This window comes from Hypanus sabinus, chromosome 4 (assembly GCF_030144855.1).
Source record: "Hypanus sabinus isolate sHypSab1 chromosome 4, sHypSab1.hap1, whole genome shotgun sequence".
NCBI classification, from domain to species: domain Eukaryota; kingdom Metazoa; phylum Chordata; class Chondrichthyes; order Myliobatiformes; family Dasyatidae; genus Hypanus; species Hypanus sabinus.
This window is the reverse complement of record NC_082709.1, coordinates 92,826,536-92,851,936: the sequence shown is the minus strand read 5'-3', so window position 1 is coordinate 92,851,936 and position 25,401 is coordinate 92,826,536. Positions and strand designations below refer to the sequence as shown.

The window sequence follows — 25,401 nt, the reverse complement described above, 5'->3', positions numbered from 1 at the left end:
ATAGCCCTATATTTTTCAAAGCTCCCTGTACCTATCGAGGAGCCTCTTAAAAGACCCTATATTATCTGCCTCTACCACCCATTTCACGCACTCACCACTGCGTAAAACCCTTGCCCCTGACATCTCCTCTGTACCTACTTCCAAACACCTTAAAACTGTGTCCTCTTGTGCTAGCCATTTCAGCCTTAGGAAAAAGCCTCTGACTATCCACATGATCAATGTCTCTCATCATCTTGTACACCTCTATCAGGTCACCTCTCATCCTCCATCGCTCCAAGGAGAAAAGGCTGAGCTCTCTCAACCTATTCTCATAAGGCATGCACCCCAATCCAGGCAACATCCTTGTGAATCTCCTCTGCACCCTTTCTATGGTTTCACCATCCTTCCTGTAGTGAGGCAACTAGAACTGAGCACAGTATTCCAAGTGGGGTCTGACCAGGGTCCTATATAGCTGCAACATTACCTCTCAGCTCTTAAACTCAAACCCATGATTGATGAAGGTCAATGTACCGTATGTCTTCTTAACCACAGAGACAACTTGTGCAGTAGTGGACTCGGACCCCAAGATCTCTCTAATCCTCCACACTGCCAAGAGTCTTACCATTAATACTATATTCTGTCATCATATTTGACCTACCAAAATGAACCACCTCACAGTTATCTGGGTTGAACTCCATCTGTCACTTCTCAGCCCAGGTTTGCATCCTATCGATGTCCTGCTGTAACCTCTGACAGCCCCCCACACTATCCACAACACCCCCAACCTTTGTGTCATCAGCAGATTTACTAACCCATCCCCCCACTTCCTCATCCAGGTCATTTATAAAAATCATGACGAGTATGGGGTCTTAGAACAGATCCCTGAGGCACTCCACTGATGACTGACCTCCATGCAGAATATGATCCGTCTACAACCACTCTTTGCCTTCTTTGGGCAAGCCAGTTCTGGATCCACAAAGCAATGTCCCCTTGGATCCCATGCCTCCTTACTTTTTCAATAAGCCTTGCATGGGGTACCTTATCAAATGCCTTGGTGAAATCCATATACACTACATCTACTACTCCACCTTTATTAATGTGCTTAGTCACATCCTCAAAAAATTCAATCAGGCTTGAAAGGCACGACCAGAATATGCCAAAGCCGTGCTGACTATTCATAATCATATTATGCCTCTCCAAATGTTCATAAATCCTGCCTCTCAGTATCTTCTCCATCAACTTACCAACCACTGAAGCAAGACTCACTGGTCTATAATTTCCTGGGCTATCACTACTCCCGTTCTTGAATGAGGGAACAACATTCGCAACCCTCTGATCCTCCAGAATCTCTCCCATCCCTATTGATGGTGCAATGATCATTGCCACAGGCTCAGCAATCTCCTCCCTTGCCTCCCACAATAGCCTGGGCTACATCCCATCCGGTCCCGATGACTTATCCAACTTGATGCTTTCCGAAAGGTCCAGCACGTCCTCTTCCTTAATACCTACATGCTTAAGCTTTTCGGTCCATACAATCACCAAGATCCTTTTCCACAGTGAAGCAATCTTTCTAATCCTTCCTAAACCAGAACTAGACACAGTACTTAAAATGCAGTATAACCAATGTGGTTACAGCATGACATCCCAATTCTTATACTCAATTCAAGAGCGTTTAATGTTATTTCCAGTGCACGTGTAAAGGAGAATGAAATATAGTGGATTCTGGTTAATTAGGACACTTTGGGACCAGTACATTTTGACCTAATTGAGTGACTGCCCCAATTAATGGACATAGTTAAAAGGTATAAAAAAGACAATCTACATTTAATTTACATATTTAAATTGAATCCAGAACTAGCTAGAATACAGAATGGCCTGAAATGTTGACTATAGTTTTTTCCATAGACGCTGCCTGGCTTGCTGAGTTTTTCTAACATTTTGTGTGTGTTACTCTAACTGATTTGTCAGGTAAGATTTCCCTTTACAGAAAACATGCTGACTTTGACTTATTTTATCATTAGCCTCCAAGTACCCTGAAACCTCATCCTTAATAATAGACTGAAGTTAGGCTAACTGGCCTATAATTTTCTTTCTTTTGCCTTCCTCCCTTCTTAAAGATGGAGTGACATTTGTAATCTTCTGGTCCTCCGGGACCATGCCAGAATCAAACAATTCTTGAAATATCATGACCAATGCATCCGTTATCTCTTCAGCAACCTCTCGCAGGACTCTGGCATGTGGTCCATCTGGCCCAGGGGACTTATCCACCTTAAGACCTTTCAGTTTGCCTGGCACTTTTTCCTTTGTAATAGCAATGGCACTCACTCCTGCTCCCAGACACTCATGTGTCTGGGACACTGTGCAAGACACTAGCAGTGTCTTCCACAGTGATGACAGATACAAAGTACCCATTAAGTTCATCTGCCATTTCTTTGTCTCCCATTCCTACCTCACCAGTATCATTTTCTAGTGGTCCAATATCAACTCTCACCTCCCTTTTGCTCTTTATATAACTGACAAAACTTTTGGTATTCTGCTTTATATTATTGGCTTGTCTGCCCCCATATTCAATCTTTTCCCTTCTTATAGCTTTTTTAGTTGTCTTTTGTTGGATTTTAAAAGCTTCCCAAGTGTTAGTGTGTTGGTGCTGCAAGCATGGCGACACTTGTGGGCTGCCCCAGTACATCTTGGTCATTGGTCATTGACAGAAAACAACACATTTCACTGCATGTTTCAAATTTTCTTTGTATATATAACAAATAAGGCTAATCTTTAAACTTCACTAAGTTCCATGCTTAACAAATGCTAGCCATGAATTTTCCTTCCAACCTTGGAAGCTATAGAGGTGGGTACAATTACATTGTTCAAAAGACAGCTGAACAGGTACACAGACAGGAAAATTTTAGAGCAAAATGGGCCAAATCCAGGCAAATGGGACTAGCTCTTGGTCGGATGATATGGGCCGAAGGCCCGGTTACATATCTTCAATTCATGGTTAACTATTTGCAATAAGTACCTAGTACTTTACATTGCTGGCACTGGAAAACTAGTACTTTTGCTTTAAAGTCTTCAAATTGACCATGACTACCTTTCTCTTGAGTGGCGGGGTGGAAATACAGTTTCAAGAAAAAGTCTCTGAACCCTTTGCAATTACCTGGTTTTCTGCATTAATTACTCATAAAATGTGGTCTGATCTTCATCTGTCAGAAAATAGACAAATACAATCTGCTTAAACTATTAACACACAATTATACTTTTCATGTCTTTATTGAACACATTTTTAATCACTCATATTCCAGGATGGAAAAAGTATGCAAACCCTTGTAGTTAATAACTAGCAGAACCTCTTTTAGCAGCAATAACCTCCATCAAATGTTTCCTGTAGCTGCTGATCAGAGGTGCACAATGACAAGGAAGAATTTTTTAGACCATTCTTCCATACAAAACTGTTTAACTCCATCAATATTTCTGGGATACTGTGATTTAACAGCCCTCTTCAGGTCATGCCACAGCATCTGAATTGGGTTAATGCCTGGACTCTGACTCGGCCATTCCAAAACATGATTCTTCCTCTTTTTAAATCATTATGTTGTTGATTTACTTGTGTTTCCGATCATTGTCTTGTTGCATCATCCAACTTCTATTAAGCTTCAGGTGACAGATACTCTGACATTCTCCTGTAAAATGTCATGATCCAATTTTGAATGCAAGCTGTCCTAATACCCCTTCCATCATGCTTTCTAGCTGAGATGAGGTTTTGATGCAGTGGCCTTTTTCCTCCAAACATAGTGGTGTGCATTTCTGCCAAATAGCTCAACTTTTGTCTCAACTATCCACAAAGCACTGTCCCAGAAGCATTGTGGAACATCCAGGTGGTCTTTTGCAAACTTGAGACATGCAGCAATGTTTTTTGTTTGGAGAGCAGTGGCTTCCTCTGTGGTGTCCTTCCATGAACAGCATTCTTGTTCAATGTTTTTCTTATAGTGGACAAATGAACAGAGACTTTATCAATTTCTTGAAATTTCTGCAGACATTTTGCTGTTAACCTCTGGTTCTTTTTCACCTTCAGCATTGTACCTTGTGCTTTTGGTGTGACCTTTACGGATGCCCACTCCTAGGGAGAGTAACAACAGAACTGAGCTCCCTCCATTTGTAGAGAATTTCTCTTACTGTGGACTGATGAACACTCAGGTCTTCAGAAATGCTCTTGTAGCCTTTTCCAGCTTCATGCATCTCTACAATTCTTCTTCTAAGTTTCCCTGAAAGTTGTCTTGATTGATGCATGGTGCACATAAATAGATCTTTCTTGAGAAGAGCAGGCTCTGTCAGTAACCTGACTTTGTGTGCCTTTTTTTTTAATAGGGTAGGGCACATCTACAGCCCACACCTCCAATCTCATCTCATTGATTGGAACACCTGACTCCAAATAGCTTTTGGAGAAGGCATGACATTTTTGAACTTAGACTGTGTTTAAATAGTGTACTTAGTATTGACAAGAAAGACAATTGTTCGTGTGTTATTAGTTTAGGCAGATTGTGTTTGTCTATTATTATGACTTAAGTGACAATCAGACCATATTTTATGAGCAATTAATGCAGAACACAGGTAATTGCAACTACCAAGATGCTCCTTCCCTCCGCTATCCTGCAGGTCACCCTTGGGCAGGGTGTAGCACCTGCTTAGCCCCCAGTCAGGGTCATGTGAAGCCATGGGAGCAGGTGGTGGATGGTCATATGGGCAGCTGGTGCATATCACAAGTCCTGGTTGTACGACCACTGATGCCAGGCAGACAAACTCTGAAGATAATGGCTGGGGTCACCCATCTTGTAAAGATACTGCCCAGAAGAAGGCAATGGCAATGGTATAACAATTTGCTGAGAACAATCACGATTGTGGAAAGACCATGATCAACCAAGTCATACGTTATGGCACATAATAATTGGACAATCTACATTTCTCACTGCCTCAGTAAAGCAGCCAGCATGGTGGGTGAGACCCCACCCACCATGAACATTTTCTCTTCTTCCCCTCTTCCATCAGGCAGAAGATACAAAAGTCTGAAAGCACATCCCACCAGGCTCAAGGACAGCTTCTACCCCACTGTACTGAATGGTCTCTTATATGCTAAGGTGGATTCTTGATCTAACAATCTACCTTGTTATGGCCTTGTACCTTATTGTATACCTGCACGGAATTTTTTCAGTTGTTTTTATGCTTTATTCTGGATTTGTTATTGTTCTGTTTTATTCTAGCTCTGTGCACTGTATGATCTGTATGAAGAGTATGCAAGAAAAGCTTTTCAGTCTAACTTAGTACATGTGTACACGTGATGATTATAAACCAATGCCATCGCCAATACCAATATTGCCTACACTGCACTTTCTCTGTAAATGTAACACTTTGTTCTGCATTCTGTTATTGTTATTTGGAGAAAACAGTTAACTTTGATTCCTCCTTGGTACATGCTAAAAGATGTAGCACTAAATGGAAGTTTGTAAGATGAAATGGTGTTGGCTTGGCATGTCATGGTAGTCGGAGGATGTGCATGGATCATTAGAAACTGGTGAAGAACATTTTCCTCCTGAGAGACCTGTTCTCTTTATTTTTTAAGTTATGTACAAAGGTCACGAGCAATAAGAAGGTACAAGCTGGTACCACTAGGGGATGGAAAAGTACTGGGGTAAAAGTACTGGGGTAAAAGTTATGTTAAGGACTTTTGCAGGGTGTAAAAAAAGGAAAGTTCTTAGTGCAAATGGGGACTTTCTCTTAGGCTGGGTTGTGAATAGTTCAGTAATAGGAGCTGGAGTTAAAAACAAGGAGGGAGGGAGGGAGGCAGAAAGAAAGATGGGGGGGGGGAGAAAGAGAAAAAGCTGTTGGGCACTTTTATTTATTCACTTCAGAGATATAGGCCAGACTTGTGGCTCCTTTGGCAGTAAGTATACTGTGTGGTGTAGTGGTGGTTGATAAAGCATTACTTTGTCTCTTTTACTACTTCACTAACTATTTGAGTTCCTTTTAAAGGGCCTCAGCCAAAAATATTTACTGTTTATTTCTCTCCATACATACTACCTGACCGTTCAGTTCCTCAGGATCTTGTGTGTTGCTTTGGATCTGCAGCATCAGTAGAATTTCTTGTGTTCATCATTAACTATTTTCCTCCTTTCTATATTTATTCTTTATATTAATTTAAAGCAATTTCTTATAAATTTGAATATATGTACAGTGCCTCCTTTGTTTGGTGATACCTCTTGCTGCTGAATCAGACACTAACATGGAAAAATATTAGGGTAAAAGTTATTTGAAAAGAACAAAATACTTGTGTTAAACTTTGTACGAGAGTGTCCTGTTGTAATTAAATGACTTGTATATCAAGTTTCCACTGTACCTCGGTACATGTGACAATAATAATCCAAATGACCAATTTAGTGTGAGAGTAGAACCACCTGAATTCTGTCTGGGACTCCCGTGCTGTCCATTCGACTTGCTACATTGACAGTATTTCCCCAGATGTCGTATTGAGGCTTGCGAGCTCCAATGACTCCAGCTACCACGGGCCCGATGTTGAGTCCTAGTCGGGAAAGCAGAAACCCTCAGATCACTTCCCATCTCTCAGACCTTTTATCCAAGGACGTTACACTTAATTTATTTATTCAATCTATTTATTTACTTATTTTTATTTATTTTATTTTACTGCCTCAGTAAAGTTGCCAGCATAATCAAAGAGCCCACCCACCCCAGACATTCTCTCTTCTCCCCTCTCTCATCGGGCAGCAGATACAGAAACTTGAAAGCACGTACCATGCACCACCAAGCTCAAGCAGAGGTTCTCATCCACTGCTATCAGACTCTTGAACGATCTCTTGTATGGTAAGGTGGCCTCTTGGCCTCACAATCTACCTCGTTATGATCTTGCACTTTATCATTTACCTGCACTCCACTCTTTTAGTAGCTTTTACACACTACTTTTTACACTTCTGGTAAGCTATGGATTGCTGACTGTACCACGTGCCAGTGAGGGTACGAATAGGATGATTTGGCAGATGAATGCGTGGCTGAGGAAGTGGCGCAGGGCGCAGAGATTTATGGATAATTGGGATCTCTTTTGCAGAAGGCATGACCTGTACATGAAGGACAGGTTATGTCTGAACCCAAGGGGGAGGGTTTAAACTAACTTTGCAGGGGGATAGGCTGAGGATGGGGTAGTACCAGTTTGGTGAACAAGTAGATTCCATATGCAATGAGACTGTGAGGCAGATGAAAGGGCAAGATTACAATCAGTGAGATGAATTGAAGTGTAATATGGGGCAAGATTGAAAAAGGTGATAAATACAGTATTGAAGGTGTTATATATGAATGCAGACAGTATACTGAATAAGGTAAATGATCTCATAGTGCACTTAGAAACTGACAAGAATGATGTTGTGGGCATCACTGAGTCATGGCTAACAGAAGATCACAGTTGGGAGTTTAACATCCAAGGATACAGGTTATATGGAAAGGAGACACAGGTAGGTAGAGGGAGTGGGGTGGGGTGGCTCAGGCTGAAATCAGACCCTTATAGAGAGGTAACATAGGATTGGGAGATGTCAACTCCTTGGGGGTAGAAACTGCAAGGGTGCAAAGCCCCTGATGGGACTCTGAATACAAATACAGATTGTATGGAAAGGAGACACAGGTAGGTAGAGGGGGTAGGGTGGGGGGGGGGGGTGGCTCAGGCTGAAATCAGACCCTTTGAGAGAGGTGACAGGATTGGGAGATATCGACTCCTTGGGGGTAGAAACTGCAAGGGTGCAAAGCCCCTGATGGCAGGATTTATGAACATTAGTGATGGGGGATTTCAATATGCAGGTAAGTTTAAAATCAGATTGCTGCTTGATTACAAAAGTGGAAATTTCTAGAATGCTTATGAGATGGCTTTTTAGAGCAGCTTGTGGTTGAGGACACTAGGGAAAAGGCAATTCTGGATTGGGTGTTGTGTAATGAACCAGATCTGACTAGGGAGCTTAAGAAAAAGGAACCCTTAGGAGGCAGTGTTCCTAATATGTTACAATTCACCGTACAGTTTGAGAGGGCAAAGATAAAATCATGTGTATCAGTATTACAGTGGAATAAAGGGAACTATAGAAGAATAAGAGAGGAACTGGACAAAGTTAATTGGAAGGGGACACTATGGGATGACGGCAAAACAGCAATGACTGGAGAATGTGCAGGATAGATACCGCCCATAGAAGTATCTTAAAGGGAGGATGAGGCTGCTGTACCTGACAAGAGAAGCCATAGACAGCATAAAAGGAAAAGAGGAGGCATATAATATATAATATATATATTAAAAAAAGTGGGAAGTTAGGATTGGGAAGCTTTTAAAAACTAACAGAAGGCACCTAAAAAGCCATAAGGAGACTTATGTCTTCACTGTGGAAGACAGGAGCAGTATGCCAGCAATTCAAGAGTGTCAGGGGTTAGAAGTGAGTGAAGTTGCTTATTACTAACGAATGGTGCTTGGGAAGCTGAAAGGTCTTCAGGTATGTAAGACACCTGGACCAGATTGATTACACCCCAGGGTTCTGAAAGAGGTGGCTGAAGAGATTGTGCAGACATTAGTAGTGATCTTTCAAGAATCACTAGATTCTGAAATGGTTCCAGAGGACTGGAAAATTGCAAATGTCACTCCACGCTTTAACAGGTGTGGGGGGAGGGGAGTAAAGGCAGCACAGTTAAAGGGAAACCTTGACTGACAAATTGCTGGAATTCTTGGAGGAAATAACAGGCAGGATACACAAAGGAGAATCTGTGGATGTTGTTTTACAGAAGGTCTTTGACAAGGTGCCACGCACAAGGCTACTTAACAAGTTAACAGCCCGTGGTATTACAGGAAAGATAACAGCATGGGTAGAAGATTGGCTGACTAGCAGGAGACAAAGAGTGGGGACAAAGGGAACCTTTTCCGGTTAGCAGCTGGTGACTAGTGATGTCCCCCAGGGGTCAATGTTAGGACATCTTCTTTTCATGCCACATGTCAATGATTTGAATGATGGACTTGATGGCATTATGGCCAAGTTTGCAGATAATACAAAGATTGGTGGAGGGGCAGGTAGTGTTGAGGAAGCAGAGTGTGCAGAAGGTCAAAGTGGGAGAATGGGCAAAGAATTGCAGATGGAATAAAGTGTAGGGAACTGTATGGTTATGCACTTGGGTAGAAGGAATAAAGGTGTAGACTATTTTCTAAATGGGAGAAAATGCAAAGGAACTTGGGAAATGCAAAGGAATCCTTGTGCAGGATTCCCTAAAGGTTAACTTGTAGGTTGAGTCGGTGATAAGGAAGACAAATACAATGTTAGCATTCATTCCAAGAGAACAAGAATATATAGGCCTTGTAAAGGTATTCAGCCCCCAACCCTTTATACACATAAATGAGTATTACAAACAGAGATCTTGAACAGTTTAACTGTGAAGTTTTATTTATGGATCCTATGCGTATATTTTTTCAATGGAGCCCCAAAAAAAGTGAAAATTGTAAAGCATAAAACACTAAAAAATCAGAAACTGAAAATATCAGCAGTCCAAAAGTATTCATCCCCCTTTGCTCAGTACTTAGTTGAACCAACTCTCACAGCTATTACAGCCTTTTTGGATGTCTCGAATAGCTTTGCACAACTTGATGGAGCATGGTTAGCCCATTCCTCCTTGCAGAATTGCTCAAGCTGTGCCAGATTAGTTGGGGAGCAGCAATGGACAACAATCTTCTGGTCTTGTCAGAGAAGTTCGATCGAGTTAAGGTCAGGACTCCGAGTCACTCGAGGACATCAATTTTCTTCATTTGAAACTACTCATGGTTGTTCTGGCAGTGTGCTTTGGGTTGTTGTCCTGCTGAGAGATGAACTCCTCCACAGTTTTAGCTTTCTGGCAGGGACTAGCAGGTTTTTATCCAGGATCTCTCTGTTTTTAGCAGCATCAATCTTGCCCAGATTTCTAGTCCCTGCTGCTGAAAATCATCCCCATAGCATGATGCTACCTCCACTGTAGGGATGGAGTTCCACTTTAGCCTCATCCAACCACAAGACCTTCTTCCACGTCATTACAGTATTTTCTAAGTGATGGTTTGCAAAGCCTTTATGAGCTATGATATGCTTTCTTTGTCCAGCCAGGGCTTCTTCCTTAAATATCCTTTTTATGCAAGGCCTTAAGAGTTTGTGGAGCCATGAACTTCATCTCTACTCGCATCCATTGACTTCTGCAGCTCACTCAGAGTTACTGTTGGTGTCACAGTAGCCTCTCTTACAAGTGCTATTCTTCTCAAGCCACTAAGTGTAGAGAGGCAGCCTGATCCAGGCAGTGTGGCTGTGGTTTCATATTTTTTAATGACGGAATATGCTGAGCTCCAAGTTATGTTCAGACCCTTTTAGGTGGTCTGTACCCTTTCCCAGATTTGTGCTTCTGTGTTATCATTTCCCTGACTTGTCCCGAATGCTCTTTTGTCTTTTTGGTTTGATCTTTTGAAAATCTACCATATTGTTAGAACCTTACAGTGACAGGGGGTATCTGTTCTTATGAATTCATTGAAAACAGGTGATCCTCCAACTTTCTACATCAATAATTTGGGTGAGTTGGTGAGGTAATGTATTGCTACTGAGCAAAGTTAATGGGTAATTATAAAGGGGATGAATACTTTCTCAGCTTCATAATTTTGGTGTTTAATTATGAGTCAATTGTTGACAGGTTTTGGAATTTTTCTTTTAACTTGTCACGATGCACAATGTTTTATACATTAGCTCAAAAATTCATACTTCAATATATTTCAAATTTAGAAAATAGACAGTAAAATGTTAAAATAGTTGTGGGGCTGAATACTTTTTCAAGGCACTGTATGTATCGTGTGCAGATAGAAGAGATTTAGCTTAATTCATCACTGATGAATCACAGGGCCTTTCCCCGTGCTTTCTTGTTCTCTGTTCCATTCTATGTTAAATTAGTGACAGAAATGCTTACAGTGAGAGCAAGTATCCTTGCTGTGGGTTGGGTTGCTGACATAACAGTTAACCAGATCTGTTGCTGTTCTACACTGAAACATTTTTAGAGAAATACACAGGGCAGCTACAATTCTTAATGATTATTTTATATGAATAATTTATATTACAAGTGACCCCTGTGTTATGGGGAGAGGTCATATTCCTAGAGAACAAGTCTATTACATTATTACTAAGCTACACCCATCTAAGCTCCATCTAAGCCTCTTAAAAGACCCCATCACATCCTCCTCCACCACTGCTGCCGGCAGCCCATTCCACACACTCACCAATCTCTGAGTAAAAAACTTACCCGTGACGTCTCCTCTGTACCTACTCCCCAGCACCTTAAGACTGTGCCTTCTCATGATAGCCATTTCAGCCGTGGAGAAAATGACTATCCATACGAGCAATGCTAAGAAGCATTGATTAATATGATTCCCTCCCGCTCTTTCCCACTAACTCTGCATCTTTTTCTCTTCAAGCCTACACCTTGCTTTCATTGTTACATCAGAGACAGAAGCAGAGGTAGGCCACTTCATGGTTGTACTGCCATTGATAGATCATGGCTGACCTTTAACCCCAGTGCCCTTTCTCTGGCTAACTCCATATCCTTTGATCTGCTTAATATCTAAAAATCTAACAAGATTGTCAAACATGCTTGCCAGACTGACAATTCTCTTTTCTCTCTACCTCACTATCTTTGCCTTCTTTTTGCACTCCTGATTTCTTTGTTAGATATATCTTGTTGTATTGCAGTAATATTTTTAAGTATTGCATGTACTGCTGCCACAAAACAACAGATTTCACAACATATGTTTGCGATAAAAGTCCCGATTCCGGTGTTACCTATTTTCATCTGGAAGTTATTGAATGAATGCTCGTTGATATACTTCATCTGGTCCATTAACTTCATGGCATAATCAGCCAGAGCTTTGATGTGTGTCTTGCCGACTTTGTCATAAGTAGAATCATTCAGACCGGATGCTGCCATATATGTACTGCCTATAGTCTTAATCTTCTCCAGCTGACGGAACTGGTCTTCGCTGATGATCTGTAAGGACCCAAGCAATAGCTTACTGTAAATATGAGACCCTGGATGGAACAAGGACGTAATGCAAGAATTTATACAAGTATGACCCTAGCAATGAAGGATTTAAGGATGTCTCTTACTGTGTACCTATACTACACTTTCTCTGTAGCTGTTAATTTTTTTCTATCTTTTACCTTTATCAACCTCAATGGAACGCAGTGGAATTCAGGCAGATGGGGTGGGGGGGGGGGGGGGGTTCAGACTGTTGGTGGTTCTGATTGACACCTATTGGATACTTAAAGTCCTGAATAGAGTGGATGTGGAGAGGGTGTTTCCATCAGTAGGAGAAGCTAGCAACCAGGGCACAGCCTCTGAATAAAAGGAGCTCCCTTTAAAACTGAGACAAGAAGGAATTTTTCAGCTGGAGGGTGTTGTGTGGGTGGATGGGAGGGAGAAATGGAGCTTGCTTTGTTGTCACTTTGTTGCTGTCATCTTGTATACTTCTGTGAACAAGTTAGACATGCTGTTTTGGCGCTGGAATTTGTGGTGTCACCTTGCAGGCTGCCTCCAGCATATCCTTAGTCTGTTAACACAAGCAACACATTTCACTGCTTGTTTTGATGTATATATGATAAATGAATTAATCTGTATCTGAAAATTTAAGACAGATTGATAGGTTCTTCATTGGTGAAGGGGGTTAAGGGTATGGGGAAAAGACCATTAGACATAGAAGCAGAATGAGGCCATTCAGCCCAAAAGAGCCAGGTGATTCAATGGCGAGCAGACTTGATGGGCTGAATGGCTGGATTGTACTCCTATATCGTATGGTCAAAGAGCCATAGAGTAATATGGTGTGGAAAACGGCCCTGTAGTCATGTTGACCATGCTAGTCCCATGTCGCCGTGTTTGGCCCTTATCCCTTAAACCCCGTCAATTCCGTGCACTTAGACATGTTATTTTGAAATATTATCATTATTGCACCTGCCTCTTTTTCTCTGGCAGCTTGTTACATGGTTATGGTCTTATTAAAGATGGTTAGTGAATTCCATTGGGCAGAAAATACATGTAAAACCAGACTCAAGGACTGTTTTCTCCTTACTGTCATAAGACTATTAGATAGTTCCCTAGTATGATAAGTTAGACACTTTCCCTCACAAGGTCCCTTATGATTTTACAACTTACTGTTTGCCTGCACTGCACTTTCTCTGTAACTGTAACTCTTTATTCTGTATTGTCCTTTGTACTACCTCGATGTACGTACTGTATATTCAGAATGAGTTGTGTGGATGGCATGCAAAGGAAAGGGTTTTGCTGTGTCTCAAAAGCCTGAAAGCACATCCCACCATGGTGAAGAGCAACTTCTAATCCCGTGTTATCCAAGTCGTGAATAGACCTCTTGTATAAGATGGACTCTTGTCCTCACAATCTATCCTGTCTTGATTTGCACCCTATTGTCTGCCTGTACTACTCTTTCTCTAAAACACTTTATTCTGCATTCTGTGATTGTTTTCCCTTGTTCTAGCTCAATGCACTGTGTAATGATCTGATCTGTGTGAACAGTGTGCAAGACAAGCCTTTCACTGTATCCTGGTACAATGTGACAGTAATAAACTGATTCCAATTCCAGTTCTGGGCCTTTTGATGCCAATAATTCAATGAGAGTTATTATCAGGAATGTTAATTTTAAAACTGAGGCACAGATGAGCTGAGAGCAAGGACGGAATGGGATGGTACAAATTAGGAGATGAGGGTATGAATTAGAGTTCTGTTTGAGTTTTGAAGAAGGGCCTAGAGGGAAGGAGGTGAGGTGAGAGGTGATTGTTTCATGGGTTCACTGGCATACACTGAGGATGACACCACCTTGCTCCCGGTTACCCAGAATTAACCAGCACCAGTGACACTTGCCTCATCAAAGTCAGCAATGATCTCATTCAGGAGCCGGAGACACTCGACCCCTTCGTTGTTGGCCTCCAGCTCCACGTAGAACTCAGAAAAGTTGCTGATGGAGGCAAACATCACTGCCACGCATTCACAGCTCTGGTAGTACAGCTCGTCATTGCGTCTCTCCCGAGCAAGGAAGTGGGCAGCGACATCTTTGGGCAGGATGTTGTGTAGAAGGCGTCTGTTGTAGGCCTGAAGTTCTTCCATTTCTTCCTTCTCTTCTGTGGCCTGTACAAGCCAAACAACAAAAAGATGTATTTGACTGTATAATTAATAAATTAATGATTTTTACCAAAATTTAATTCTTAAATACAGCGGATTCTAGTTAATTGGGACACATCAGGACCAGTCCACTTTGGCTCAATTAAGAGGCTACCTCAATTAGCAGAAGTTCCATGAACATAGTTAAAAAGGTATAAAAAAGACAAACTACTGTTTATCTGAGCAATAAATTATGTATTTAAATGAAATACAGAACAAATCAGAACACTACCAATACCACTGGTGTTTGCACATCGTCTTCAACGATGATAGGAAACCTGTATGGGATAGTTTTTAAAGTGGCATGGGGCAGTTCCACTCTCTCAGTCTTGGACATCCTAGTCCAGTGGTACTAGTAGACGTCACAAATGGGTCTTTCCTAGTTGTAGTGGATGACCATAATTTCTTCTGTGCCCCACCATGCCCGTCGCTCTCCACATAGTGTTACAGAATGCTTTGGATCTCACCATAGATCTCATCCATCCTGTCCGTCAGAGCTGATTTTGCATGTCCTTGTCTCACCGGGGTACGAGGCCCACCAGGTACCCTCACCTGGTTTAACCCACCTGACAAAGTGTCACATGCAAACAGATACCTAGAGCCACAGGTGAGAGCTGAGTTTCTGGTGGGGAACAAAGGTAACATTCAAGATGATTGTTGATCCCTTCAAATTCTTCACAGTTCCTAACTTGTTGAAGTAGTATAATTACAGGTATTTCATTTGCACTCCTGGCCTTCTATGGCATTTCTAAGTCTGAATGTTTGAAACCACAATAAGCAAAACAGTTCTGCACTGTCTTACTGCTTATTTCTCACCAACTATTAGTGGAAAAAATCTCTGCTTTTTGAACATGACATGCAACTGATACTATTTAATAACCATTTGCTGTACTGGCTACACGACATGCACGGGACCGATGCTAGTTGGAAAATGTTCGGCAGGTCTCCTGCCCTAATTATGTGGCATATTGTCCCAAATAAACCATGGGAATCCTAGCTACTTTCTATTTGTTGTTGTTCTTTAAGAATTGTTTTAAATAAGTGGCCACCCTGATTAACAGGAATTCATTCTATATGAAAACTAATTAGTAGAAAAATCCAATGGGAAGACTATTGAAAGTGATCAATACTTTATTAATTATATTAAGATCTATCAAGCCAAGCATTTCTACCCATGGAGTCTCAGATCAAACTCCTAACAGACTGATCAAGATTAACATTATTTGTCACATGTACATCAAAACATTGTAACATACAGTGAAATGTGTCATTTGCATCAACAACCAACACAGTCCAAGGATGTGTTGAGGCAGCTCAAGGTCAACCATGATTCTGGTGCCAACATAGCAAGCCCAAAACTCACAAACCATCACCTGTTCATATTTGGAATGTGGGAGAAAAGCGCAGCACCTGAGTAAACCCAGAGTCACCGGGAGAACATAGAAACTTTACAGACAGTTAATCTCTGGTGCTGTAAAGAGTTCTTCTATGCCACCCTCTCACTAGATCACTGTGCTGTTCACACTGTCAAGCTGATGGATTTACACCAGGAGATTATGCCATAAAGGAGGTGATAGGTGGAAGAGGTAAAGGATTGGAGAAGAAGGGATTTGATAGGAAAGGACAGTGGGCAATGGGAGAAAGGGAAAGAGAAGGGGTACTAGAGGGAGGTGATAGGCAGGAGAGAAGAGGTAAGAGGGGAGCCAGAGTGGGGAATGGAAGAACAGAGAAGAAGAAGGGGGAAAAATTACTATGTTAGAGAACTTGATGACCTCCCCTTTCCCTCTTCTTCCATTCCCTACTCTGGCTCCCCCCTCAGCTCTTCTCTTCTCAACTGCCTATCACCCCTGCCTGGTTGCCCTCCTTCCCTTTCTCCTATGGTCCATTTCCTTCTTCTCTAGCTCTTTACCTTTTCCATCTATCACCTCACTGGTTTCTCCCCCACTCACCTGACTTCACCTATCACTTCCAGCTTGCACTCCTTCCCCTCCCTCCACCTTCATATTCTGGCTAGTTCCCGCTTCCTTTTCAGTCCTGAAGAAGGGTCTTGGCCCCAGGTATCAAATGATTATTAATTTTCGTGGATGCTGTCTGACCTGCTGAGTTCCTCCAGCATCTTGTTGGTGTAATACTTCATTATATTGTGAACACCCAGTGTGACAGACAGACATAAAGCAGAAAGCCAATATACTTTCCCAGCACTGAATAGACTAATATCAGAGAAGAGCACTTAAGGTGCAAGTTCAAAGGAGACAAGTACAGAGGAATATGGAGACACAGATACATAATCCCTTTACGGCGGTGTCAGAGGTAGGTAGGGTTGTAAAGAAAACTTCTGGCACATTGGCCTTCATTAATCAGAGAGTACAGGAGATGGGATGTTATATTGTACAAGTTGTATGAGATGTTGGTGAGGCTGAATTTGGAGCATCTACCTACAGCAAAAATGAGAATGACAGAGGTATAGAAAATTATAACGGATATAGATAGGGTAAATGTAAAGAGGTTTTTTTCCACTGAGTTTGGGTGAGACTAGAACTAGAGGTCATAGGTTAAGGATGAAAAATGAAATATAGAAAGGGAATCTGAGGGAGATCTTCTTTTCTCAAAGGGTGGTGGAAGGTGGAATGAGTTGCCAGCAGAAGTGATGAATTCAACGTTTAAGGGAATTGTGGATAAGTACGTGGATTGGGGGGTGTGTGGAAGGCTGGGTTCTAGGTATTGGGTCAATAAGACTAAGCAGAGTAAAAGTTTAGCATGCAATGGACGGGTCAAAGGCCGTGGTACTTCACGGATGTAACTATCACATCTGATCATTTGGGTATTTTAACATCCACAAAAATCATTTCTGTAAGTCTAGCTTTAGTTTACCATACAACACCTTGCCCGTTTAACTTATAGTGTTGGAGTGTAATCAGGCTAATTTTTAAAGCTTTAAAGGATTCTGCCAAGCATTCTGTGCATGTTGTGTTGGCTCTGAAATGTGTGGCAAAATTTGCAGGCTGCCCCCAGCACATCCTTAGGTTGTGATAACACAAATGGTGTGTTTCACTCAATATTCTGAGGTACATGTGAAAAATAAATGAATCTGAACATGAATCTGGTAAAAAGAAGTTATTTCCTCACTGCTCTGCATAGAGCTTCACAGACACTATGAGGCTGCCTCAACCCCGGGACAGATATTTGAGGGATTTTCTGTGTTAATTTAGCATTTTTCTTTTCTTTTACATTTGCTTACAGGTTTCCTTTCAGTATTTTATTTCAATAAGTCCCTAGATTTGCATGAGTAGCTTTGTGTTCAGCAGTTCAATTTTCATTTCATTTAAAAATCTTTTTATTAATTATTATTTAAGATTAGCAAAAAAAAGATGCATTAACTCACTATGTCATTATATACAATAAGGAATTAAATTAGCAAATAACTGATTAACAAAGCTAAGCAATATATTAATAATAAGAGACAATAAAGGGTTAAGAATAATTTTTTGAAAGAAAAAGAGAAAAAAAAAAGAATTCCTACTAACTAAAAAAAGCCCCTACTAACTGAAAAAAAAAACAAACAAAAAACAAACCCCATTGGGAGCACAACCCCGGAGCTAGACATCATACAAGCCTCCATAAAAAACATCAATCCGCCAACTCAAACCCACTTAAAGAAAAATCGGAAGGAGACCATATTAACTAACTCAAATAGTAGCGGGTGAATGAACCCCACCTTTTCTCAAAATCAAATTGAGAATCTAAAGTTTGACTTTTGATTTTCTCCAAACTAAGACATAACATCACCTGAGAAAGCCACTGTATCAAAGTTGGAGCAGAGACATCTTTCCATTTCAACAAAGTAGCCCTTCTGGCCAATAATGTAACAAATGCAATTATATTTTGGTCTGATGGAGAAATACCATGAATATATTGAACGATTATACCAAATAAAACTGTCAATTTATTAGGTTGTAAATTAGTTTTTAAAATTTTAGACATTGTAGAGAAAATAAACTTCCAAACATGTTTCAGTACAGAACACGACCAAAACATATGTGTCAATGTGGCAGTTCAATTTTGGGACTCTTCAGTAAAGTGCAGTGCAGGTTCCACACTACACAGAGGCACTGTTGTCAATGATGAGTGAATGGTCACAGAACAGACCTGAAGGCTTCTCCACTGAATGACATCTATGTCAAGGGGCCTTATCAAATATGGATGAGGGGCAGGAGTAGACCACTAGGTCCCTCAAGCTTGTTTTGTCATTCAATAACATCACTATCAAAGATCCCTAACATCAATATCAAAGGTCGGCACAACAATGTGTGCCGAAGGGCCTGTACTGTGCTGTATTGTTCTATGTCTATGTCTATCCCCACCTTCTGGGTCAGACCATCTTCTCAGAGCTACTATTAGGCACGAGGCCTAAATTCTACATCACCAGGTTCAAGAACAGCAACTTCCCGTCAACCATTTGTTCTTGAACCAGTGGCACAATCTGAATCACGACCTCCGTCTAGCACTTCAGTTCATCGCTTTGAACTAAAATGGACAGTTTTGTTCCAATTGTAATATTTAGGCATAATTTATGTTCAATTTATGCTTTTCCTGTGAGTACTGCTTTCCTGATACAATAATGTGCCTGTAATGCTGCTGAAATAAGTTTTTCCTTACACCTGAACAAACATGTACTTGTCCAGAAGACAATAAACTCTGCTATGACAGTATTGTGTGCAGCTGTAATTGCCCTATTACAGAAGGGTGTGAAGAGGGTGCAGAAGAGGTTTACCCCTATCAGAGGCTAAATGAATTACCAAAAGTAGGAGTGGAAGCAGGCAATTTGCAGAGTTTAAAATGCTTTTAAACACATAGAACCATATAACAATTACAGCATGGAAACAGGCCATCTCGGCCCTTCTAGTTCATGCCAAACGCTTACTCTCACTTAGTCCCACAAGCCTGCACTCAGCCCATAGCCCTCCATTCCTTTCCTGTCCATATACCTATCCGATTTTACTTTAAATGACAATACTGAACTTGCCTCTACCACTTCTACTGGAAGCTCATTCCACACAGCTACCATTCCCTGAGTAAAGAAAATCCCACTCGTGTTACCCTTAAACTTTTGCCCCCTAACTCTCTAATCATGTCCTCTTGTTTGAATCTCCCCTACTCTCAATGGAAAAAGCCTATCAACGTCAACTCGATCTATCCCCTTCATTATTTTAAATACCTCTATCAAGTCCCCCCTCAACCTTCTACACGCCGAAGAATAAAGACCTAACTTGTTCAACCTTTCCCTGTAACTTAGGTGCTGAAACCCAGGTAACATTCTAGTAAATCCTCTCTGTATTCTCTCTATTTTGTTGACATCTTTCCTATAATTCAGTGACCAGAACTGTACACAATACTCCAAATTTGGTCTTAACAATGCCTTGGACAATTTTAACATTGCATCACAACTCCTATACTCAATGCTCTGATTTATAAAGGCCAGCGTACCAAAAGCTTTCTTCACCACCCTATCCACTTGAGATTCCACCTTCAGGAAACTATGCACATTATTCCTAGATCACTCTGTTCTACTGCATTCTTCAATGCCCTACCATTTACCATGTATGTCCTATTTGGATTATTCCTACCAAAATGTAGCACCTCACACTTAACAGCATTAAACTCCATCTGCCATCGTTCAGCCCACTCTTCTAATTGGCCCAAATCTCTCCGCAAGCTTTGAAAACCTACTTCATTATCCACAATGCCATCTATCTTAGTATCATCTGCATACTTACTAATCCAATTTACCACCCCATCATCCAGATCATTAATGTATATGACAAACAACGTTGGACCCAGTACAGATCCCTGAGGCACACCACTGGTCATTGGCCTCCAACCTGACAAACAGTTATCCACCTCTCTGGCATCTCCCATCCAGCCACTGTTGAATCCATTTTACTACTTCAATATTAATACCTAACGATTGAACCTTCCTAACTAACCTTCCGTGTGGAACCTTGTCAAAGGCCTTACTGAAGTCCATATAGACAACATCCACTGCTTTACCCTCGTCAACTTTCCTCGTAACCTCTTCAAAAAATTCAATAAGATTTGTCAAACATGACCTTCTTCGCACAAATCTATGCTGACTATTCCTAATCAGATCCTGCCTATCCAGATAATTATATATACCATCTCTAAGAATACTTTCCATTAATTTACCCACCACTGACGTCAGACTGACAGGCCTATAATTGTTAGGTTTACTCTTAGAACCCTTATTAAACAATGGAACCACATGAGCAATACGCCAATCCTCTGGCACCATCCCCATTTCTAATGACATTTGAAATATTTCTGTCAGAGCCCCTGCTATTTCTACACCAGCCATGGGCAAACTATGGCCAATGGGCCATATGCGGCCCGTTAAGCTTTTTAATCCGGCCCGCAGAACTTGATGAAATTATATTAATAAACCTTGTTAACGCTTTTTCCCCGCAATTCTGGCGTTTTCCCAATAGATGACGCACTCTATATACATTTGTGGTGACCCATTTCCTGGCACATCCGAACCGGCTCACAATTAGCCAGCGTTCTGGCTAAGGGAGATAGCCTACGGGGATTTGCGAGCACAGAGCTTTGGAGCCTCTGCGCCACGGGGGGCAGGTTGAGGGAGGCTTAAAAGTGAGGCTGGGGATTTCGAATAAAGTTTTTTTCTTCGACTGCAGTTACCGACTCCATGTCGTAATTTTAGCATTGCATGTAGCACACCGCTACACATTGACCTTTGTTGAGGTGCAGCATATTACTCCACATTTGCGCTTTACTCTTTGTTCAGCTCGACCTATTTGTGTGAACAGGCGTTCAGTGTCATGAACATCAACAAAGCCAGCCACAGATCCAAGTTAACTGACCAACACCTCAGATCCATCCTGAGAATCGCCACAAAACTAAATCCAGACTTTGATGCGCTGGCTAAAAAGGGAGACCAACAACACTGCTCCCACTGAAATTAAAAATAAGTTTCTTCGTTGTGTTATGTAAAAAATGCATTTGAAAATATTTTTTTCAATAAGCCTTACATGTTACATGTCATTTCTGTTAAGTGATGGACATGAGTAGTGCGCAGGTGCACGTACGTTCTCAAAATAAAAAAATGCGCTCCAGATCAAATAATGCGCTTCGCATACTGGCGCGCTGTCACTGTTCTGTCTTTGTGCTGGTCGTTGTTGAGTTTTGGCAAAGGGGACAATTGAATAAGAAGGAGCAGGACAAGTAGACCTGCATCTCCTACCGTTTTTGAAATAAAGACAGTCAGGAGGAAAGTGATGATGATAATATCTTGAAGGATAACAGAATTTTCAGTGCTTTAAAATAATAACTGTTACTATTAAAAAAAGCTGTATTTTATTCATTTAATTTTCAGTGTTTTAAAAGTAATTTCAATAAATAGCTAAATACCATGGGACTTCAAAGACAAATATTTTGTTGTAATGCATTTGTTCATTTTCAATTGAAATTAAAGCACATGTTTTCTACATATCCCATGATATTTTATTTTCTCTTATGAGGTGTATTACCAAAACACTCCGTCCATCTGCTCCTAGTCCGGCCCCCCTGTCAAATTTTAGAACTCTTTGTGGCCCACAAGTCAAAAAGTTTGCCCACCCCTGTTCTACACCAACTTCCCTCAAGGTCCTAGGGAATATCCTGTCAGGACCCAGAGATTTATCCACTTTTACAGCGCCAGTACTTCCTCCTCTTTAATCGTCATAGTTTCCATAACTTCCCTTCTTGTTTCCCTTACCTTACACAATTCAATATCCTTCTCCTTAGTGAATACCGAAGAAAAGAAATTGACTATCCTTTTGCTATTAATGTAACTGTAGAAACCCTTTGGATTTATTTTCACCTTACTTGCCAAAGCAACCTCGTATCTTCTTTTAGCTTTTCTAATTTCTTTCTTAAGGTTCTTTTTACATTCTTTATATTCCTCAAGCACCTCATTTACTCCATGCTGCCTATATTTATTGTAGATATCTCTCTTTTTCCGAACCAAGTTTCCAATATCCATTGAAAACCATGGCACTCTCAAACTTTTAACCTTTCCTTTCAACCTAACAGGAACATAAAGATTCTGTACCCTCAAAATTTCACCTTTAAATGACCTCCATTTCTCTATTATATCCTTCCCATAAAACAAATTGTCCCAATCCACTCATTCTAAATCCTTCCGCATCTCCTCAAAGTTAGCCTTTCTCCGATCAAATATCTCAACCCTGGGTCCAGTCCTATCCTTCTCCATAATTATATTGAAACTAATGGCATTGTGATCACTGGACCCCAACACATACCTCCGTCACCTGACCTTTCTCATTCCCTAACAGGAGATCCAACACTGCTCCTTCTCTAGTTGGTACCTCTATGTATTGCTGCAAAAAACTATCCTGCACACATTTTACGAACTCCAAACCATCCAGCCCTTTTACAGAATGGGCTTCCCAGTCTACATGTGGAAAATTAAAATCTCCCGCAATCACAATCTTCTGCTTACTACAAATATCTGCTACCTCCTTACAAATTTGCTCCTCCAATTCTCGCTCCCCATTAGGTGGTCTATAATACACCCCTATAAGTGTTACTACACCTTTCCCATTCCTCAATTCCACCCAAATAGTCTCCCTAGATGAGCCCTCTAATCTATCCTGCCAAAGCACCGCTGTAATATTTTCTTGGACAAGCAATGCAACACCTCTCCCTCTTGTCCCTCCGATTCTATCACACCTGAAGCAACGAAATCCAGGAATATTTAGTTGTCAATCACACCCTTCCTGCAACCATGTTTCACTAATAGCTACAACATCATATTTCCAGGTATCAATCCATGCTCTAAGCTCATCCACCTTTCTTACAATGTTCCTAGCATTAAAATAGATGCAAGTAAGAAACTCTCTACCTCTTCCTTTCTGTTTATCCTTAATGATGCGATCAACCTTATCTTTTTCTTCCTTCTCCCCTACATCTTCGGTCTGAGCGCTCCCCTTCTCTAGCACCTGCCTATCCTCCCTCACACACTGTCTACTAGCTTTCTCTATTTGTGAACTAACCTCCTCTCCCCTAATCTCTTCAAATTGATTCCCAAATGAATATGAAGGGAATGAAGGTATATTAATGACTCACAAGAAGAGAATATTTAGCATCATATTTGGCACAACATCATGGGCCAATGCATTGATCTATGTTCCATGTTCTGTCCTCCCCACCCCAAGTAACGCTTCATTCCTTGCTTACAGAATGTGCACCTGACAAATGGGTTCTGGTTTTACAGACTACTGTAAATCAATTTAGTTCATAAGTTAGAAAATACACAAAACTATGTTAACATACCAACGTCTACAGTCCAGTAACAAATGGTATCAAAAAAGTCAAGGCTGATAAAGAACAATTACTAAAGAGAGAGGTGAGGAGAGAGAGAGTGGGAAAGGGTAGGGGACAGGGACAGGGAGGGTGGAGAAAGGGGAGGGAGAGAGGGAGAAGGAAAAGGAGAGGGAAAGGGTGAGAGAGAGGGAGAAGGAAAGGGAGAGTGAGAGAAACCCTTTAACCACTTGGTTCTTGATTCAACTGGAGAGCTATAATCACCAGCTCAGTACAGCAATACTATGACCATCTTGCACTTTGACTTAACTAATTCATTTGTAGGTACCAAACACATGTACCTTTGTAGGATTTTTGAATTTAATGACATTATGGGGGCTCATTCATATGTCTGAGTGTCTGTAAGTCAGGCGCTTGTAACTTATCTACTTCTTGCCTAAGGTAGGTTCAGAAAATCTGCCTTCCAGCATCTTTGAGAATAGAGTTCCAAATATTCTTGAAGACTCACTATAGGTAAGATGCCATTAAGCTGGAAAGAGGGCAGAGGAAATTTGGATGTTGATGTTGCTGGGATTCAAGGGACTGAGTTATGAAGAGAGGTTGAGCAGGTGCCGACAGTAGCTGTTACACTTCCTTCTGCATTTAGTAATTGTTTTACCATGTTCTGCCTCAATGATCTGATCTGTGTGAACACTAGGCAAGTCAAGCTTTTCACTGCATCTCGGTACAAGTGTCAATAATAGACCAATTCCAATTCACTGGAGCACAGGAGAAGGAGAGGTGATCTTACAGAGCTGTATAAAATCATGAGGCCCATAGAAAGGGTTAATGTACACAGTCTTTTTTTCAAGATTGGGGAGTCGAAAACTAATCGGCATAAGTAAGATAAGAGGGGAGAGATTTAAAAGGGACCTCAGGGACGATTTTTTTTCACTCACATGGCAGCCAGTACATGGAATGAGCTGCCAGAGGTAGTGGTTGAGGCAGATACATTAACACCATTTGGAAAGCAATTGGACAGGAAAGATTCAGAAGGATATGGGCAAAATGCAGGTGAGCTTAGGTAGGATCCTTGATTGGCAGGGCCAGTCAGACCAATGCTATATGATTCACAACTCATTATAAATATTTAGCTCTATATTAAAAGGAAGGCCACTTATTCTTAAAGTGATCCCGAAATTCAGCTTCTTTCACAAGAATCTCCACATCTGCAGACTACAGGACACAGTGGACAACTCAGGATAACTAGAAATCATAGAACATAGAACAGCACAGCACAGGATGACCTTTTAACCCACAATCTTGTGCTCACCTATATAAACATATTCCACGATCAACCTGACACAGCCCATAACCTTCCTTTTTTTAAAAAACACACCCACGTGCCTATTTGAGAGCCTTTTAGATGACTGCTTTGCATCAGCCTCTACCACCACCACTGGCAGTACGTTCCGTGCACTGATGTGGTGAAGGCATACCTTTGATATTTCCCCTAAACGTTCCTCCAATCACCTTAAACAGATGGCATTGCCACCCTGGGAAAAAGATCCTGGCTGACCACTCTGTCTACACCTCTCAGAATCCCATACAGCTCTATCAAGTTGCCATTCAACTTCCATCACTCCAAAGGAAAACTCACTCAATCTTTCCTCTAATCCAGGTGGTATCCTGGTGCATCTTCTCTGCACTCTCTCTACAGCTTCCACATCCTTCCTATAATTTGGCAACCAGAACTGAGCACAATACCAGGGTTTAGTAAAGCTTCAACACTGCTGCCTCTAAAGTTTAGTAAAAGAAAGAGTTTTGAAAACTGAAACGTAAAATTGT

At 41.2% G+C, this 25,401-nt stretch overlaps 1 protein-coding gene across 3 annotated transcripts in view; it reads right to left on the bottom strand.

Moving 5' to 3' along the window:
• The window catches only part of adcy5 (adenylate cyclase 5), a 469,096-nt gene that overhangs the window by 16,412 nt on the left and 427,283 nt on the right, over window positions 1-25,401 (bottom strand). For all 3 annotated transcript variants that reach the window (XM_059967665.1, XM_059967666.1, XM_059967667.1), the window contains 3 exons: window positions 13,921-14,184; window positions 11,832-12,036; window positions 6,423-6,547 (listed from right to left, as the gene is read on the bottom strand). In XM_059967665.1, coding sequence (XP_059823648.1) covers window positions 6,423-6,547; window positions 11,832-12,036; window positions 13,921-14,184 — 594 coding nt within the window. The remainder of the gene's footprint in view (window positions 1-6,422; window positions 6,548-11,831; window positions 12,037-13,920; window positions 14,185-25,401) is intronic.